Source organism: Pongo pygmaeus, chromosome 13, assembly GCF_028885625.2.
Source record: "Pongo pygmaeus isolate AG05252 chromosome 13, NHGRI_mPonPyg2-v2.0_pri, whole genome shotgun sequence".
Lineage (NCBI taxonomy): Eukaryota > Metazoa > Chordata > Mammalia > Primates > Hominidae > Pongo > Pongo pygmaeus.
Window position 1 is genome coordinate 50,651,032 of NC_072386.2, and position 20,828 is coordinate 50,671,859.

Below are 20,828 nucleotides of genomic sequence, written 5' to 3' on the forward strand. Positions count from 1 at the left end.
AGACAATAATGGAAAACATATAAAATACAGACCTTGGGCTTGGCTAGCAAGTAAAACAAGGATTCTCTGAAAATTACTACTAAAGATATCAGAAGAGAACCTTCCATGTTGAAGAGAACCATTAAGGAGAACATGAATATAGAATTGTGAACATTAATAAGAAAAATGTGTCCAGCATTTTAAAGAAAGAAAAAGAAAAGAAAACCCAGAGGCTCTGTGTTGAAGACAAAAAAAAAAGGAAACCTAGGAACAATTTCTCTGCTAAAAGCTGCGTCCATGTCCTTCCTACTGGGGTCACTAGGCAAAGTTATATAAAAAACTAAGGTGTTTAAATAACATTTTATCTGATTTAATATTTTATTTTTTCCCATTGATTTTACAAGCTATAAAAAAGTTCCTACAGAAAAGCTGCAAATTACACCACAGCATGTATAAATTATTTTTTTAAAAAGCACCCAATATCCTGTCATCCAGAGACAACCACAATATGGCATATTCATTGAGTCTTCTCCCAGTGCATTAAAAAATAAATAAATAAATGGGAACATTCTGGATATCATTTATCTTTAATTTTTTTCTCATCAAAACTTGATTTTTAAAGAAATATTAGAAACATTAATTAAGCAGACATGTTGATCAACTTTCCTTTAATTGTGCTGGAGATCCTCACATGTGGAACCTGGAGGTCTTTGATCCCAGAGCCTAAATATCTGCTGGCCAAAACACCTGAGAAACCCAAGGTAAGAGGGTGACCATGTGTTTCCTGCCATGGCTCAGACATGCCATTATTTGACAAATATACAGAAATTAGATAGACATCTTTCTCTGTAGAGTGACTGGTCCGCAAGTTGAAAATGTGGTGCATGCACTGTGTTGCCTTGATGGGCTGACTTACATTGTGAAGTCCAAGCAATGATGATGAGACTCAGGATTGATGAGGCAGCTTAAAGGTGTTCCTGCTCTGGGGACTGTTGTGGGGTGAGGGGAGGGGGGAGTGATAGCATTAGGAGATATACCTAATGCTAAATGACGAGCTAATGGGTGCAGCACACCAGCATGGCACATGTATACATATGTAACTAACCTGCACATTGTGCACATGTACCCTAAAACTTAAAGTATAATAATAATAAAATAAAATTTAAAAAATAAAAAAAAAAGGTGTTCCTGGGAGTCACAGACCTCCCACTTCTCTTGACTCCACCATATTCCAGAGGCAGTACAGCCAGCAAAATGGTTGAGCAGTTCTGTCACTTAGTGGCTGTATGAGCTCAAATTACTGAACTCTTCTTAGCCCCAGTTTTACAAAATATAAAATGGGAATAAAGATACCAATATGAAAGAGTTGTTGGAAGATTACTAGACAATGTCTGGCCTAGTGCAGAGCTGCCAAAATGAAAAAGAATATTCAACACAAAAACATTAGTATAGTTTACAGATAAATGCTTAATAGCATGCTACTCTATTTCATATTTACTTTTTTTTCAGCCGTAGTTGAGGGGAGGGGCATAGGATGACAACTATATGTCCAAAGCAATGTAAATATGCAATCAAATTACAAGCACTAATCCAAGATCCATACAAATGGCATCTTTAATTCACCATATTGTAGGTGTTGCATCTTGAATGCCAATGACCTCTTTTCCCACAGCATGTGTGATAACATGAGCTTCAGCAACAGGTCTGTTCTCAACATCTGTCAGCCCAGTGTCCACATCTGTTTTCAATAGCATATATCACCCAGACAGAACTTTGATGAATGAGTGATAGTTTTCACCTAACTCAAAATACGTTCAGTTGCTTTGTTGTGCAGCAAGAAGGTAGGATTCAGGCTGATAGACACAGAGTGGATTCTCTTAGATTCAAGCCTCTGGGCCTGTGATGTGCTGTAGAAAAATGGTGTAACTTCGAGACTCCTATTATAATGCCTCCATGCTACAGGAGACAACCTCAGGATGCATCCAAATCATTAACCTGATGCACCTTGGAAAGCTTTTGATTCCAATGACAATTTTTGAGGCTGTAGGACACGTTGGACTAAATCACAAAGGGAAAGGGAAACTCTAGGATACAGAAAGTACATTAATCAAAGGAAGTCATTTTACCCCACACAGGAAGTCAACAAATGAAATTCAAAAAAATTAAACACAAAGGTGTGAGGATCCAGAGGAAAATGACAGATACAAAAGGGAAAGTCCAGGGTCTGACTCAATCAGGAGCTCAGGCTATTGTATCCCCATCCTAAACATGATGCTGGCTGCTCCCATGGAGAATGAGAAACAGCATCTGAAACAGTAGCGGAGGGGATGTAACTTTCCTAATGAATTGATGTTTTCACAGTGAGCCTTCATTGTTATTGTTGTTGTTGTTATAGTTGCTGTGTCTAGATTCCCAGCCTTCCCTGAAAAACACAATGCAAATTTTAAAAGTCCAATATGCCAGATTTTAATAAATTATAGTGAAAATAACATGGGCTTTAGAATGAGACAAACTAATTTAATCCCAGCTCAGACACTTCCCATATGTATTCCTTGAATAAACTGTTTACCATTTATGTTTCCTTAAAAATCATCTAAGTTTCCAGTAAAAATGGTTTGAAATTACGCTTAGCATAAAGTATCGCAAGAGGAAGATTTTGGGGTTTTTTCTTCTGTTGTTCTTGCTGTTGTTTTATTATAGTAGGATGGCCAGAACTGGGCCTGGCAAAGAAGAGACTGAAATACCAAATATATACAGAAGTGTGGAGGATCACAAGGATAACACATGTGATGGCACCAGGTACAGCACTCAGTGCAAGGCTCACATGCCACAAATGTTCGTTCTATCCCATAAGCTGTGTTGCTACTGTTCTTTTCTATGACTGAGGAAAAGGGAGGGTTGACCTACTCGGAGAATAAACTAACAAATTATCACACTCAAGATTTAAATTTTCACCCAAATAAAAATCATCAGAATGATTAAAGAGTATGCCCAGGAGATGGAGTCTCCCTCTTTTCTTCACCAGCTTGTCCTTCCTGATAAGTAGTGTTGCTGTAACAGAATTCCTGAGATTGGGTAGTTTATAAAGAAAAGAGGTTTATTTGGCTCAAGATTTTGCTGGCTGGAAGGTTCAAGATTGGGCATCTGCATGTGGTGAGGCCTCAGGCTGCTTCAACTCACTGTGGAAAGCAAAAGTGGGGTGGGAGTGCAAAGCGATCACGTGGTGAGAGAGGGTATGAGAGAGAAACCGAGAAAGCCAGACTATTTTTTACAACACACTCTCTCAGGAGCTAACTTATTCCATCAGTGAGGACTTAACCCATACAGGAGGGCATTCATCCATTCACGAGGGAAGCACTCCGGAGACTCAAAACCCTCCACTAGGTCGCACCCCCTAACACTGCCACACTGGAATCAAATTTCAACATGAATTTTGGCAGAGACAAAACAAACCATAGAAGATGAAACAGGTCAGTTGAACTTCAAAACACAAAACCAAAAACAAACCATTAACCGGGCATAGACAGAATGGATTACCAGTTATTTTACTACATGTAAAGAGATATTATGTGCTGGGATCCGTTCTGGGGGATGCTGAACAAAACACCTGACTGCAGAATTGTCTGACTGACTGCATATTATGCCCACCATCACAGCTGGGATGCTTTCTGCTGGGGTCCAGTTGGGGAGAAAGTTGTTTCATATCCCTACTTTTGTTCAAGAAAGAGGAGACTCTGTTTATTGCTCTTCATATACAAACTAAGGAGTCCGTCATTCTCAAGGATGAAAATCATCCATTCACCGGGTATGGCAGGAGATCTTGTCAGACATGCTGAGACCTTTGTAAACTCCTAAATTCATGATGTATTCAAATAGAATACATATCTTTTCATGTAAAATGTGCATTCAGATATACAGAAATAAAAACGTATCAGCATGTCCATGCTGGATGGGTAGCTAGGCTCACTCATTATCTTAGTGATACCCTATACAGCAGCCACAAAAGGCTCAGCAAAACAACTAATTCAATGATCTAGTCCTTTAGGGTTACTAGCAAGTAATGAAAACTGCAAATAGTATATAGATAAATTGCTAAATCTGAATTTAATAAGATGCCTGGAATATTGCAAAAATATATGCATTCCTTTATAATATAAAGACAGTCACGTGGACTTGATCAAAACTTGCTTATAAGCTGAAAAACAAAGTGGTCAAACATCATTTATATGTGACTTTCTAAACAAAAGTTTTCATTCTGATTGAGATTCAAGAACAGATTATATAACAATTGCTCAGCAATGCTGGGCACAGTGGCTCATGCCCATAATCCCAGGACTTTGGGAGGTCAAGGTGGGTAGATCATTTGAGGTCAGGAGTTCGAGATCACCCTGGCCAACATGGTGAAACCTCATTTCTACTAAAATATACAAAAAAATTAGCCATGCAAGTTGGCACATGCCTGTAATCCTAGCTACCTGGGAAGCTGAGGCAGGAGAATTGTTTGAACCCAAGAGACAGAGGTTGCAGTGAGCTGAGATCGTGCCACTGCACTCCAGCCTGGGTGACAGAGTGAAACTCCAACTCAGAAAGAAAAAATAAAATTTGCTCAGCACTTAAAAGATTCAAATATTAGGAAATAAGCTCAATAATGACATCCTTTTTCTCTATAAAGTAAGATGCACTACAATCTTTTTATTTGAAGGCAAGATTAGTTTGCAGTTCTTTAGATAGCAAATTCCTGCCTAGAACTGTCTTTTTTAAAAGCTGTCAATGCTAAAATGTTGTTTCTGGTTAACAAAACCCATGTGCCCACATCACCATGAGTTAGGGTTCCGAGACACCTGCCACAAGTGGAGTTTATTAGATGATAGATGTATGTGTCTCTCTGCACCTCTCTGAGGCTTTTAGCTGTCTCTGACAGACCAACTGTTTGTCAAAGCTTTCCAACAGATCTGACACCAGGCAAGAGTGAACTACAATTTGACGGGCCCTGCAAGGCTAATGGCACCATGTGAGGATATTTTCAAACTTAATTTAAGAATATTTCTCCCATTCACCTGCAGCCTATATCTCCCAAGGGCTGAAATAATGCAGATATAGTTTTATCGCACTGCACACACTTAAAGTACTCTGAAATGAAAAGTAAAACAAACAAAAAACAGTCAGTATAACTGAACTGAGATAATCGTTTTCTTGGAAAATACCGGAAACAATTAACTTCTGCATCTCCATGTTTGTTTTCAGCCTCTGAGAATATCAGGAAGCTACCACCACAAAGGTGAGTATAGCTTAGTGGGAGAGAACATGGGAGTTAGGTCAGGAGTCCAGGATTTACACAGCTCTTCAACAATTATCTATATAACATATAAAATAAGAGTTGTCATAATTACTTCATGAGTAAATTATTGAAACTTACTCAGTGCCAACCATTGTGCTAACATCGCATATATCTCATTTAATTTGCAATGAGAAAATTATCACAATGAAAAAGCAATAGAAACTGTAATATCTAATGATTCTGGCAGTAGGATTTTAGCTACAGAAATAGCTATGTTAGATCGGAACATTCTAAATGGAGGTAGATCTATGCCAAAAGCATTTTAAGAAGAAGATTCCACCCCTCAGAGTCCCATGTTGTCCAGAGGAGAGTAAACACTGAGCATGGGGTGGAATGTTGCTGTCATGGACTGCAGCTCTCATCTCCCAAAACACTTCCCTTCTCTGATCATCTACATTCTTTCCTCTCACTACTTCTCCTACTACTTTTCTTCACCACTTTGTCCTTCTCCCTACATTACTGAACTATCATTAGTATCAGTCATTTCCACAGTCAATCTACTAACATTAAAAATATGGTTTTGATGATTATACAATGTATACATGTATCAAAAGATCACATTGTACCCCATAAGTATGTACAATCATTGTACATCAAAAGTAAATGAAATCTTTAAAAACATACAGGGTTTTATACTTAATTTTCAAAGTGCAATGTAAATAACATAAAGTTCACCCTTTAGTGTGTATACTTCTGTAAGTTTCCACAAAACAATACAGTTGTATACCTCCACCACAATCAAGATATACCACAGTGCCATCAGCACAAAAATTCTTTGTGCCCCTTTGTAGTCAGCCACTCCACCCATGCATAAGGCCCAGCACTAATCCATTTTCTGTCCTTGGGTGTTTTGCTTTTACAAAATGTGACATAAATTGAATTCAACAGTACGGAGCCTTTTGAGTCGGGCATCTTTCACTTAGGGTAATGAATCTGAGATTCATCCATGGTTGATGAAATCTCTAGTTTGTTCCTTTTTAGTGCTGAGTAGCATTACATTATATGAAGGTACCATGTTTTGAGAATTCATTCCCCAGTTGAAAAACACTGAGTTGTTTCCATTTTTTGGTGATTATGATACATGTAAACATAAATTTTCATTTCTCTTAAGTAAATTCCTAGAAGTGGGATTGCTGGATGGTATGCTAAATTATATGTTTAATTTTATAAGAAACTGCCAGGCTGTTTTCCAAGATGGCTATACCATTTTGCATTACCACAAGCAATTTATAAGCATTCCAGTTGCTAAACATCAGCATCACTACTTGACACTGTCAGTTATCTTAACACTGACTATTCCGTTGATGTGTAGTGACATATCATTGTGGTTTTACTTGCTTTACCTAACAGATGACATTAAGCATTTTGTCATGTACTTATGTGCTGTCTATGTATGTCCTCTAGTGAAGTGTAAGATAAAATTTTGCACAGGTTTTTTTATAAGGTTGTTTTATTGTTGAGTGTCAAGAGTTCTTTATATATCCTGGAGACAAGTTCCTTATCAAGTATGTGTTGTGCAAATATTCTGTCCCGGTCTGTGGCTTCTCAAACAGTGTCTTTCAGATGAGATCAGGCGTGTTCAGGGTGGTATGGCCGTAGATTCAAACAGTGTTTTTCAAAGAGCAGAAGTGTATTATTTTTATGCGACTCAATTTTTCAACTGTTTTAATGGGTCAAAATTTTGATCTAATTATCTAAGAAATCTCATAGGGCTTTTGTGACGTAAAACCCATGATCACAAAGATTTTCTTCTATAAGTTTTATAGTTTCTGGTTTGATGTTTGTTTATGATCCAATTTCAGTTCATTTTTGTACATAAAATGAGTATGGATCAAGATTCAATTTTATGTATTTATTTTCCAAATTTTTCCAACATCACTTAAATAACAAACTAATTGCCTTGGAACTTTTACTGAAAACCATATGACCATAGGTGTATATGTCTAGTCCTGAAATTTCTATTCTTTTCTATTGTTACGTATGTCTATCCCTTCACCGCATTAACTAGATAATTGTAGCTTTATAATAACCATTGAAATCAGGTAGTGAGATTCATCCAATTTTGTTGTTCTTCTCCAAATTATTTTGGCTTTCCCTTTCCACATAAATTTTAGAATTCGATTATCATTTTCTAAAGTAAATCCTGCTGGAAATTTCATTAGAATTACACTGAATCTATGGATCAATTTGGTGGAGAACCGTGTAACTTTCTACTTATTTAGCTATTCTTTGATTTCCTTTATTAGCGTTTTATAGTTTTCAACATACAGATTTTGCATATATGCTTTCATGTTATATCTACGTATTTCATTATTTTAGCATTAATGGAAATGTATTTTTATTAACTTTCAAATTTTTCATTGAAAAATGTATTTTTCAATGTATTTCATACATAATACAATGTATGAATAATAATAAATACATAATAAAATGTATTTCATACATAAATACAATGAAATTTTTTAACCTTGTACCCTGAAAACTTGACACACTCATTCATTGGTTTTATTAGCTTTTTTTGTAAACCTTTGGGACTTTATGGAAATAACCATGTCCTCCTCCAATCAGTATGATTTGAATTCATTTTTCTTGCCTTACAGCACCAGCTAGGATCTGCATTCAGTATGAGGTTGAATAGGAATGATGGGAACTGAATTCATTACCTTGTTCACAGTCATAGGAAAGAATTCAGTGTATCCAATAGCAAAGACTTGGAACCAACCCAAATGTCCAACAATGATAGACTGGATTAAGAAAATGTGGCACATATACACCATGGAATACTATGCAGCCATAAAAAATGATGAGTTCACGTCCTTTGTAGGGACATGGATGAAATTGGAAATCATCTTTCTCAGTAAACTATCGCAAGAACAAAAAACCAAACACCGCATATTCTCACTCATAGGTGGGAATTGAACAATGAGAACACATGGACACAGGAAGGGGAACATCACACTCTGGGGACTGTTGTGGGGTGGGGGGAGGGGGGAGGGATAGCATTGGGAGATATACCTAATGCTAGATGACGAGTTGGTGGGTGCAGCGCACCAGCGTGGCACATGTATACATATGTAACTTACCTGCACATTGCGCACATGTACCATAAAACCTAAAGTATAATAATAATAATAATAATAATAATAAAAGAAAAAATAAAATAAAATAAAAAATAAAAATAAAAATAAAAAAGAATTCAGTGTATCACCATTATGTCTAATGTTCGCAGTAGGTTTTTTTGTAAGTATGCTTTATTAGAATAAGGAAGTTCTTTCTGTGGATAGTCTGCTGTGAGTTTTTATTGGGAATCAATGTTAAACCCAGTTAAATGTTTTTTTCTCCAGTATATTAATCATATGGCTTTTCTTTAGTCTGTTAATATAGCTAATTACATTGATTGATTTTAAAAAGTTAAATAAGCCTTATGTTCTCAGGATAAACCCAGTTAAGTTTTTTATATACTGCTGATTCAGTTTGCTAATTATTATGATGGGATTTTTTGAAATGTATGTTCATGATGAATATTGGTCTATAGTTTTCCTTTGCAAGAGTTGAGTATTGGGGTTATGCTGGCCCCATGCAATGAATTGGGAGGTGTTCCCTTCACTTCTAATTTTTTAAAAGTGTTTAGGTAGAACTGCTATAATTTCTTCCTTTAACATTTTACATCATAATACTGAAATTTACAACACACCAATGACAGCATCTGGGCCTGGAGTTTTATTCTAGAAAGATTTTTGTTTACAAATTCAACTCCATTAATAAATAAAACACTATTTCTTATTTATCTATTTCTTGTTGGGTGAGTTTTGATGTTTTGTTTCTTATAAGAAATTTGTCCATGTCACCTAGGTTTCCAAACTGTAACAACTACTTGTTTGATTTTGTCAGTCTGTTTGTTGTTCCCTTTTCCCCTTGTTCTGCCTGCTCTTGATTTAGCTAAATTTATTTTTATTTCATTTATCTCCACTAATGACTTAAATCTGTACCTCTCTTTTAAAAATATTCTTAGTCACACTACACTTTATAATACCCAATTACAATCTATCTTCAAATAATATTGTAGCACTTCAAATCTGGTGTGAGAACCTTAATATACTCTCAATTAGTCCACCTCATGTCTCACATTGTAATTGTCATACATTTTATTTTCACATGTGCTATAAACCACAATACACTACTACTATTTTGACTTTACTTTCCCTTTACCCATTTAGGGAGTCACATTTCCTTGTGAAAAAAATGACAGCCACATTTCCATGTGATAAAATTACATAAAACTATATACACCTGTTGTATCAATGTTACTTTCCTGGTTTTAATATCATACTATAATTACATAAGAAGTAACCAATAGAGGAAATTGAGCGACAAAAACTTTAGAACTGTCACAACTTCCCACGAATCTGTAATTATTTTAAAATTTAAAGTTTTTTGTTTTGTTTTGTTTTGTTTTGCTTTTAGAAACAGGGTCTTGCTCGGTAGCCTAGGGTGGAGTGCAGTGGTGCAATCATGGCTCACTGTAACCTAGAGCTCCTAGGCTCAAGCAATCCTCCCACACACCTGCCCTAAAATTTAAAGTTTGTTTAAAAAGTTAAATAAACATGTATAAACTTTCCTGGCAATTAAATATTTGTAATATTCTATGTATGAGAAAATGTGTTCCACGTGATAAAAGTTAACTTTAAAACAACCTTAATATCATTTATTTTAAAATGTAGACTACATATTCGTCATTATTTTAACATCATTTCACTGTTGTAATGGTATTAGTAATGTAATATATCATAATAACAATAAGAAAGAACATTTATTGAGCACTTATATGGCCAGGCCCTGGTGGAGTACTCTATGCTGAATCTTATTTGACACTCAGAACAATGTTAAAAGCTACTATTATGGTGATTTTGATTCTACAAATGCTCCACTGAGAATGTAAAGAGTGAGAAGAAAGGTTCAGATAGAAAGTAGGGCATCATAGGCCAGGCGTGGTGGCTCACGCCTGTAATCCCAGCACTTTGGGAGGCTGAGGCAGATGGATCACCTGAGGTCAGGAGTTCAAGACCAGTCTGGCCAACACAGTGAAACCCTGTCTCTACTAAAAATACAAAAACTAGCTGGGCGTGGTGGTGCACACCTGTAATCCCAGCTACTCAGAAGGCTGAGGCAGGAGACTTGCTTGAACCTGGGAGAAGGAAGATGCAGTGAGCTAAGACTGTACCATTGCACTCCAGCCTGAGCGACAAGAGCAAAATTCTGTCTCAAAAAAAAAAAAAAAAAAAAGAAAGGGCATCATAAACATGTATGAAATAGACAGAGGAAAAGGAGCTGGCAAAGAAACCAAAACAAGGTAGCCAAAGAAAAATAACACAACATGGAGCTGTCAGGAAAATCAGGGACAAAGTTTCAAGGCAGCTGGCACGTTCTGAAATAATTAGCATGTGGCAGAGTTGATAGGTGAACCCAGGTTGTCTGACTCCAAAGCTTACAACCATTATTATTACATTCATACTTTCATACTTTGCAGCAAATCGTACACCTGAGAAACCGTTGGCACCAACTTTAGTAAAACTGAGGTGATCAAATTGTATACATAAGAGCTTTGAAATGCAGCCTGGAAAACTTCTAAGTGCAGGAAATAAGCAAACGTATGTAAAATGTCATGATGCTAGTGGTTTATAGTAAGACAAAGGAGGAAAAATGCAACTACCCTTAAGAAAAAGTTGATTATTTTTATAAAACAGATTCACATATATGTGTCAGCGTTTCAGACCAATATAATATGCTATTTAAAGTTTACTCCGAAATCTAACACAGCATGGTAAAATGCTGCATCCTTCCAAGTTATTTTCTCCATAGAAAAAAGTCAAAAATCAGCTAGGTACAGTGGCTCACGCCTGTAATCCCAGCACTTTGGGAGGCCGAGGCGGGTGGATCACGAGGTCAGGAGATCGAGACCATCCTGACTAAAATGGTGAAACCCCGTCTCTACTAAAAATACCAAAAAATTAGCCATGCGTGGTGGCGGGCGCCTGTAGTCCCAGCTACTCAGGAGGCTGAGGCAGCAGAATGGCATGAACCCAGGAGGCAGAGCTTGCAGCGAGCCAAGATCACACCACTGCACTCCATCCTGGGCAACAGGGCAAGACTTCATCTCAAAAAAAAAAGTCAAAAATCATTACTCCAATATGTTAACAATGATCACTTCTGCGGAGTGGCATGGAGCTAAAGACGACTTTCATTTTGGATTTTATACACTTTGGTTTTTAAAAATATTTTGAAGATAAACATGTTACTTTTGTAACTAAAACAACAGGCCTTTGAAAATAAAATATAAAAATAAAGACCAAGAGTCTTAATATGATCTATATATTTGAATTCTAACCTCAAATAAGCAAGTCACAGTTAACAGTGCAACTGAGCCTTACCTCCTTTGGAGATGCCCTGCACCTTGTATGTCTCAGGCTTCTAACCTAAACTCTGAGCTTGGTCTGTCATTTAAGTGGAACATCTCTCAGAGAAATAGAATGTAATTAAGGACAAACACATCTTGCTTGCTTGTTTGCTTTCCCCAATGCAGGTGGGCTGTCACCTGCCACATGTACAGCAAGCTGAAGTTACGAAAACTGTTGTGTTTTATCTATGCAGAATGTACGTTGTGGTTATGTTATGCACCACAGCTATAGGAAGAAGGGGTCCCCCATATCAGCCTGAGGCTAAAAGCACAAAAATGATACTACTGTCATACACAGGAAAAAGAGAATCAATAGTTCAAAGGCTATCACTAAGATAAATGGAGTTTTGAAATTAAATGGTGATTGCCTGGCTAAATTGAGAAGCCTGAAAATGCACATATATTCAGAGCTAGGACTGCCAGGAAAAGGAGTGATCTTGTGTTGCTGGTTCCTTCATTTTCTAATTATGAAAAATAGGATTCTTAGAGAAATATATAAATTTCCTTGTTGTTTCCAAAAATATCTGGGCCACTGATTCCCTCTTGTTTTTAAGTTGACCTGCCAAATAAACAGCTCTGTAATGTTCACACTATTATACAAAAAATATTTATGAATTGCTTTGAGAAACGTAAGAAGAGGATAATATCAAAAGATAATTATCTCTGGATGGCTTCTTCCTAGAGAAATTTTAAAGCAAATACCTGCAGCAGTACTCAGTTTATGCCTTTTACTGTGTACAATAAAACAAGTAACAACAATATAATCCCTGCATTCTTTACAAAAAACAACTCCAAGACATTATAGTATTTGGAGCAGTACTACAACGAATAGTGTTTCATGACTCACAGATATTTCATTTTCCTCTGAGCTCTGAATAATTTAAAATTTTATGTTAACAAATACCACTATAAAAATTAAAATTTTGATTTTTTAACAGATGTTTATTGTCATTTCTAAAATGATCTTAAAATAATTCCATCATATCTGAAAAACATACACTATTGCTATTTGGAAGAGTATATTTGTTTAAATGATCTATACTATATAAATATCCTGACATTAGGAAACAGAAATGCTTATTATATCTCCGTAAAGAAATACCTGAGAAAAAGGGCTTTATTCTAGCCCTTCTTTTGTGCCTTCCAAAATTACCAAAAGAACAAATGACATCCTTGAAAGTTCTGTAAAATCTTCACCTAAATCCTTTGCGGGGTGGAGAGGGGGATACTATACATCCTTCTGGAATGTAAATCCCATGAGAGGGATGACCTGTCCATCTTATGCCCCCATCATTGAATGCAAGCCACCATGATCATCTCTGTATGTATTTATTAAATAAAAAACTGATAAATGAATGAAAGAAAAAAGTGCCCTTTATTCTATAATTTTTCTCAAAACCATTAAAATGATGACAAGCTGGAATCCCCAACTGATGTAATGAAGATGATTTTATTATATTTCAAATATATGCTTTGTGACAGAAATACTTTTAAGCGGATCTCAATTACAGTTTTGTTTTTTTTTTAAAGCTGTTACCCCTCCATTGTCCGCAAAGCAACAGGTGTCAAATATAGAACTGTGACATCGTGAAAGCTAGGAAAAGACCTGCGGATCACAATTTTTTGTCTTTGGCTTTTTCAAACTATAGTCACTGACTTATTACATTTCACACTATTTAGAGTTTTTAGAATTAAATATGGGTCAACAATCACTAAACGCGTCAACAAGTTACACTTATTAAAATAAATCATACCAAATGGCCAGCATATTATAAGTTGCTCTGACACTACCACTGCTTTCATAAATAAAAAATGAGAATTAAACTTGCATAGTAAAATATTTCACTAGACTAGATTGCAAATTTTGACACGGTCAATTCATCACTGTAAAAATCAGATGAAGCTCAGTCAGCTCTGGTCAGAAAGCTCATTAGTCTATTAAAATTATACCTTTGCCAGAACGTCATGATTCTTTTTGCAGAAATATGTCTGCTATTTAGTAAAAATATTTCATGACCATACTTTTTTGCTTTGTCCAAAGCAAATAAATGTTTAAAACTGATGACTTTCTAAATTCAATTATAAGCAACAGATGGCTCTAGGAAAAAAAATTTGAAAGTTTTAATTAACCTTAAGCACTATTCCTGTAATGAAAAGTAGTCAATTTATTTGACTACTTTTTTCATTTATTTAAGTAAAACATTTTATTATTAAAGAAAGATGGAATATATTTCATATTCCCAACAGAAAAAAAAAGTCCATAGTTTAAAATTTTGTTCTAAAGGAAGTTTCATTTCAGAAAACTATTAGTGAAAAGAAGACTTCAATTTAAAACTAAAAGGGATTCCGAAATAAATTCATTTTCATAGGTTTGAGAAAATTCTGTGTAGTTCTTAATGCAAATTCCCTTTGATAGGTAGCCACACATCTTGGCAACAAAATCCCAGTGTTAAGATTATGTTTTGATTGACTGTAGGACACATTTATCTTTCACTAGAACACTGGACTTCCTTCTGGTCTTGTGTTTGTTTTCAATTTATTTAAGTCCCTTTATTCTAAGAGAGAATATACAAGAGACTTCAAGAACTCACGATGTCTCACTTGATTATTATACTTCAAAAGCAGAACAGGGTGATAGATACATTATCATCACTGGCCAAATAGACACCTAGAAGAAGACAGTTGTTCACCGTCCCCCGATAACAATAACTGAACATCACATACCTTCAGTCACTATTAACCTAAGAGCACTCTGTTAAATAACTACATACCTAGGAGCAGTAAGATTCTAACCCCCTAGCATATGGCTCTTCTGAGCCACACCCAGATGGTCTACAAGGACCTGAAATTAAGAAAGTCCAATATATACTTCCTCCCACTAAACCCTATGCCTCTCCCAGTATTGAGAAGCCTTGCACATGGCAGGACCAGTCACCCAGCTGTTTATGCCAGGACCTTGGCTTTATTCTGTCGTGCTCCATAACGTGACTGAGTATTCACCAAGCCTGACCACCCCTGCCTCGTATCAATTCACTTCTCTCCAACCTAGGTTCATGCTAAAATCATCTTTCACCTGATTATTGAAACTGACCTTGCTGCCATCATGGTGAGCCACCATACCCCACATTATGCATCTTTTAAAATTTTTCTAGGAGCCTCATTTTAAAACTTTAAAGAAAAGGGCAAAATTGATTTTAGTAATACATTTTACTTTAATCTTATAAATCTAAAAGATCATGTTGACAATATAAAAATAATCAGTGAGATAGTTTACATCCTTTTTCATACTAAGTCTTTGAAATCTGCTGTGTATTTACACTTATAACGTATCTCAGTGCGGATACTAAATGTTTAAGGGTGGTTACATGTGAAAGGTAGGCCTACCAAAACTATAGTTGTATCTAAATTGCTTCAGTTTTTAAATGTAGTTGCTTCAGATTTTACACATAGCAAATTTAAAGTTAAATACAATTTGAAATTCAGTTCTTCAGTAACACTGACACATTCCAAGTGCAGGGTAGCTGTAAGCAGCCAGCAGTCACCACACAGACAGCACAGCTCCAAAAGACAGGAGGCTTCCTAGAACCTAGAACTTCTTGAGACTCAGAGCTCTCTCTTCATGCTTCACACTCCAGCTCTACTGAAATTTCAGTTCCCAGACCTTACAGTTCTCTCCACTGCAGGCCACAGAGCATGCTATTCATTCTTCTGAACCCTCCCTCCCAGCTAGCTCTCCAGGGCTCAGATTAGGCATTATTAGGCACTGTTTCTTCCAGAAAGTTTTTCTACAGTCTCACACTGCTAAGTCTCATGCCCAAATCTAGTAAGGTCCTTCACTACATTTTGCATTTTTACAATAATAAAACTTTTCATACTGCTGTGCAATTGTCTGTTTAACTTTCAATAACTTCCATTACCCTGTAATATCGTTAAGACCAAAAAGCAAGTAACTTTATCACCTAACTACATAGTAAGTCCTCGATAAATATTTATTGAATAAATGAATAAACAAGTGAGAGACCACCAGGAATTCTGCTCCCTCCTTAAAAACATTAATCTGCTCTGATCCTGACAGACCAAACAAGAGCTTACAGGAATTTATGCTGCAAACAACTGTTGGTCAATAGCCATTGGCAATGAATTCACCTCTTTGCTCTTATGGGTAAGTGACGGTCACAGTCAAGCTGGTATCTTCCATAAATTGTTAGACATCAAAATGTTGAGACGGCAAAAATGTTCACTCGCAAGAAATATTTTCAGTTAATTTAATTTAAAATATTTAATTTACTAAATCCAGAACTGAAAGCAATTAGAATTTTTTTGTCTATTTTGGTCCCCAAAACTATCTCCTGCATACAGTGCCAAAATCTCATGTTTATGATACATTATTTTACTAAAGATATGTGGCAAATTCTATTTTTTGCTAAGGCTATTTCATTTCCATAATTATTTATATCCATAAACAGAAACATTTTCTCTAGTTTTAAGAAATTAAAGTGTATTTATACACTTTAATTTTCATATATATTTTTTCCATAATTTTCATATATATTCTGTTATTACTCCTAAAATAAGGGAAAAATTAGTTTATATTTCTAAATAGTTTCAGAAGTCAATTCCTCCTCAAAGTGGAAAAAAAGAAGTCACTAGCATTGTTTCCCCATATCAAAAAATCAATGGTTACTTCATGGAATTTCTGGGTTAAAAGGCAAAAGTAAACACACAAATCTAATTTCACCCCTTCCACAAATTCCCTAAAAAGAGTAAAATGAATTATTCTGTAAGTTCAAATGATGGGGAAAAAAAAAAAAAGGGCTGGGCACGGTGGCACATGCCTATAATCCCAGCACTTTGGGAGGCTAAGGTAGGACGATCACTTCAGCCCAGGAGTTTGAGACCAGCTTAGACAGCAAGGAAAGACCCCACCCTGACCCCAAAAAAAAAATTAGCTGGAAATAGTGGTGCAAACCTGTATTCGCAGCTACTCGGAAGGCTGAAGTGGGAGGATCACTTGAGCCCAGGAAGTAAAGGCTGCAGTGAGCCATGACTGTACCACTGCACTCCAGCCTGGCCAACAGAGCAAGGCCCTGTCTCAAAAATAAACAAGTAAAAAGAAAGGAAAGAAAACACAAAGTAAAGAAAATTTTGGAAGCTAGAAAGTAAGACAAGCGACAACTTCAGCAAAACTGAGAAAGCTGCATCCTAAGAAGGCAAAATAAAAAAGTCAAAAGTGGCCGGGCACAGTGGTTCACACCTGTAATCCCAGCACTTTGGGAGGCCAAGGCAGGCAGATCACAAGGTCAGGAGATCGAGACCATCCTGGCTAACACGGTGAAACCCCATTTCTACTAAAAATACAAAAAATCAGCCGGTGTGTGGTGGCAGGCACCTGTAGTCCCAGCTACTTGGGACGCTGAAGTAGGAGAATGGTGTGAACCTGGGAGGCGGAGCTTGCAGTGAGCCAACATCGCAACACTGCACTCCAGCCTGGGCAACAGACAGAGACTCCGTCTCAAGAAAAGCCAAAACCAGACCATTCATACTCCAGGACTTGCCAAAGATACTGGTGATACCAGGTGTCTCTGGAAGTGCTGAAATTAGGGTGAGGGGTAATGTACGGAGAACTGGCTGAAAGCCGCTGAACAAGAGGTTAGGCTCCCAGACTCCTTCTTCAGTCTATGAAACTAGGCAACTCCACTGCCACAAAATAAGAAAAAAACCTGAAGGTTTATTCTCAGAGCCAGTAAAAGAGAGGGTCTCTGGAACACTAGGCATTGCTGAGGGTAGAGCCGATATCGGGAAAAAAGCGGACTTACTGACCTTTTCCCTAAGGAGCACTGAGACCACCTGCCCTCCTGCCTCATAGGGCTCTGAGGAGCCCGCAGCCAGGCTTTTACCCTTCAGTCTGGAGACTGGACGAGTCTTCTCTAGAGAACCTGACCAGTATCTTCCCAATAAAATGCCCAGCCAGATCATAATACTTCAAGTTAACTATCCGACCCAACCCACCAGCACCAGGCTTCTGCTCAGCTCCCATTATTAAAAACGGGCAAGCAACCAAGGATTATCAGACATCCAAGGACAGCCTCATGGAAGGTAAACACCAAATCAGGTAGATGACAGGCAGTCAAAAACTGTAACGGGACAGAAGATTCTGGGACAGGTTTCTCAAAGGACATGAAATTGATATGCATCCTGGCGTATCTGAATATCTTGAGGAGATGTAAGCATGGCTCAACTATGAATACATTGTGTTTACAAAGCAATAATAACATAAACCCTCAATTACCTATCCAACTACTGTATGTAAAAAACATGGAACACTACTGGAGGGAGAAGGAGGACACATCTGTATAGTGCAATTGACCGAAGCAAATTGAGCTAAATCTTCCCCTTTCCAAAATAAGGTGTCATAGATCATGCTTGAGACTAAAAAACAAAGTAAATACAGGCATATTATTTAGCTCTTTAGAGGCAAATGACAATAAAGAGATGGATGGGCAGACAGATTGAGAGATACAGACAGACAAAGATGGTTGAATGTGGTTTCCTTTGAGGAAAGGGAAGTAAGGAGAGTAGGGGAAGAGGAACTGCTGTCTTTCACATTACAACCTGCAGAAGGACTTGACAATTTAAACTATCTCTAAACAACCTAAAACAAATATGCATGCCCACACAACTGCTATATCAAAAGTCTACTCCTTTAAGAAATAAAATCCTGGCCAGGCGCAGTGGCTCACACCTATGATCCCAGCACTTCGGGAGGCCGAGGCAGGCGGATCATGAGGTCGGGAGTTTGAGACCATCCTGGCCAACATGGTGAAACCCTGTCTCTACTAAAAACACAAAAATTAGCTGGGCGTGGTGGCGGGCACCTGTAGTCCCAGCTACTCGGGAGGCTGAGGCAGGAGAATCACTTGAACCCAGGAGGCGGAGGTTGCAGTGAGCCGAGATCGCGCCACTGCACTCCAGCCTGGTGACAGAGCAAGACTCCATCTCAAAAAAATTATAATAATAATAATAATAATACTGCTAAAAAGTCATCCCTGATTTAGAATTAGTATTAACAGCTACTATCCTAGGAGCTACTGGGTCAAGGGAGAGGGAGAAGAACAGTTAACAGTTTCAAACTAAATTCATAGGAAGCAGTTAGAAATCAATAAACCCAAATATGTAACAAGGTATACAGACAGTATGCAATAGCTGTCCCTCTCTGTTCTCCACGTTCTTGCCAACAAGAAGAAGAAAAAAAAAATGACAATGACATTAAAATAAGGAACAAGAGAAAGCAAAGGCCATGTGCCTAAAATGGTGGAAGACAGAACTATTCCCTTCCACCTGAAAAGTTACAGGATATCATAAATAATAAACAAACAAAATCATTGCAAGGAATGTGAGAACACTGGATTGAAGAAGAAAGGATACTATATTATGAGGGGATCCTCTCTCTATTCCAGTGGTTTTCAAACTTTTTGGTATCAGGACTCTTTTATACTCTTAAATGTTATTAAGGATCACAAAGAACTTCTATTTATGTGGGTTTTATCTAACAATATTTTTCACATTAGAAATTAAAAATGGAAAATTTTAAAAATATATATTTATGAATTCATTTAAAAATAACAAACCCATTACATAATAAAATATTTTTATGAAAATAACTATTTTCTAAAACAAAAAGAAAACAGCTTGAAGAGTGGCATTGTTTTAAATTTTTGCCAATCTCTGCCTGGTTTAATAAAAGAGAGTTAGATTCTCATATCTGCTTTAGCATTTGGTCTGCTGTAATATGTTGTTTGGTTGAAGTATATGAAGACTATGTGGTCTGACACACATAAATACTTGGAAAAGGAGATGTATTTTAATAACCTTTCCAGATAATCATGGACATTCTTCATGATACTTCACCAAAACTTCAATGGTAGTTCCTAAAGGTAATGAACTTTTCATACCATATACTATGGTAGCTTAAAATCCACTAGTCTATCAGGCATTCGTAACAGATAGTTTGCCCAGGCATAATTTGGTAACAACATGCATTGGTCATTTCGAAAATACTCTCGAGGTCTAGGCGCCGGTGGCTTAGTCCTGTAATCCCAGCTACTCGGGAGGTCGAGGCGGGAGGACTGCTTGAGCCCAGAAGCCTGAGACCAGCCTGGGCAACACAATGAGACCTCGTCTTTACCAAAAAAATTAAAAAATGAGGTGGGAGGACCGCTTAAGCCCAGGAGATACAGGCTGCAATGAGCCATGATGGCACCACTGCACTGCCACCTGGGTGACAGAGCAAGACCCTGCTCCAAAAACAAACAAAAAATACAAAATACTCTCACTGAGTTACACCAATCTTCCAAATGTTGGCACATTTCGTTACAAAATATCAAAGTCCACATTAATTAATATCACCACTAATCTCATTTAAAAAGCCTGTAAGTACTGGGAAATTATCACACTGATGGATACAAGTTTTCTAAAATTCCAATTTTCACGTAGAAAGCTCAAATTCTATCACAGGCAACAAATCTTGTCATTCACTTTTTAGAAAATGTCTGCCAAATACACAAATCAAAGTAATGATTGCTTGGCATTCATTATAGCAAAAAAAAAAAAAAAAAGGTTGCATGAAAAAAGTGGTAGTACAGCATGCAACTCAAACTATCACTAAAATGTTTTACCTCAAGGCCATGATGTATTATAGCAGGCAGTGGAAGTGCTTTCTAAGTATTTCCTATCGTATCACACAGAATGTAAACAAGGCACATGTTCAAGAATCAAGACTTAATATAATTAACCATTTTAAATTTCAAGGACCTTCTTAAGTGAAAGTGGCTTTTTTTTAATGCCAGGTGCCTAGCATTGGAGAATACAACAGTTACTAGTGCAATTTGATGCCTTGGTTTGACGTATGGTAAGTGCCAGCCATTTTCAACAGTGAGCTGCAGCAAGCTTGTACAAGCTCCTGAGAGCAACTGCTAGATCTTCAAGAATTTTGAGAGTTGGTTTACCTTATACTGGTAGTTTGAAACTGGACACGGTGAGAGTATTTCAACCAATAAA

The 20,828-nt window shown here is 37.0% G+C and overlaps 1 protein-coding gene across 13 annotated transcripts in view; it reads right to left on the minus strand.

The window, feature by feature from the left end:
* KDM4C (lysine demethylase 4C) overlaps window positions 1-20,828 on the minus strand; it is a 451,156-nt gene that overhangs the window by 96,710 nt on the left and 333,618 nt on the right. Inside the window, exon 18 of one of the 13 annotated variants that reach the window (XM_054502421.2) lies at window positions 552-2,401. The exons of the other annotated variants lie outside the window; for them this stretch is intronic. Within the exon in view, the coding sequence (XP_054358396.1) occupies window positions 2,384-2,401 (18 nt within the window). The 3' untranslated portion in view covers window positions 552-2,383. Of the gene's footprint in view, window positions 1-551; window positions 2,402-20,828 lie in introns of those variants that run through there. 13 annotated transcript variants of the gene reach the window in all.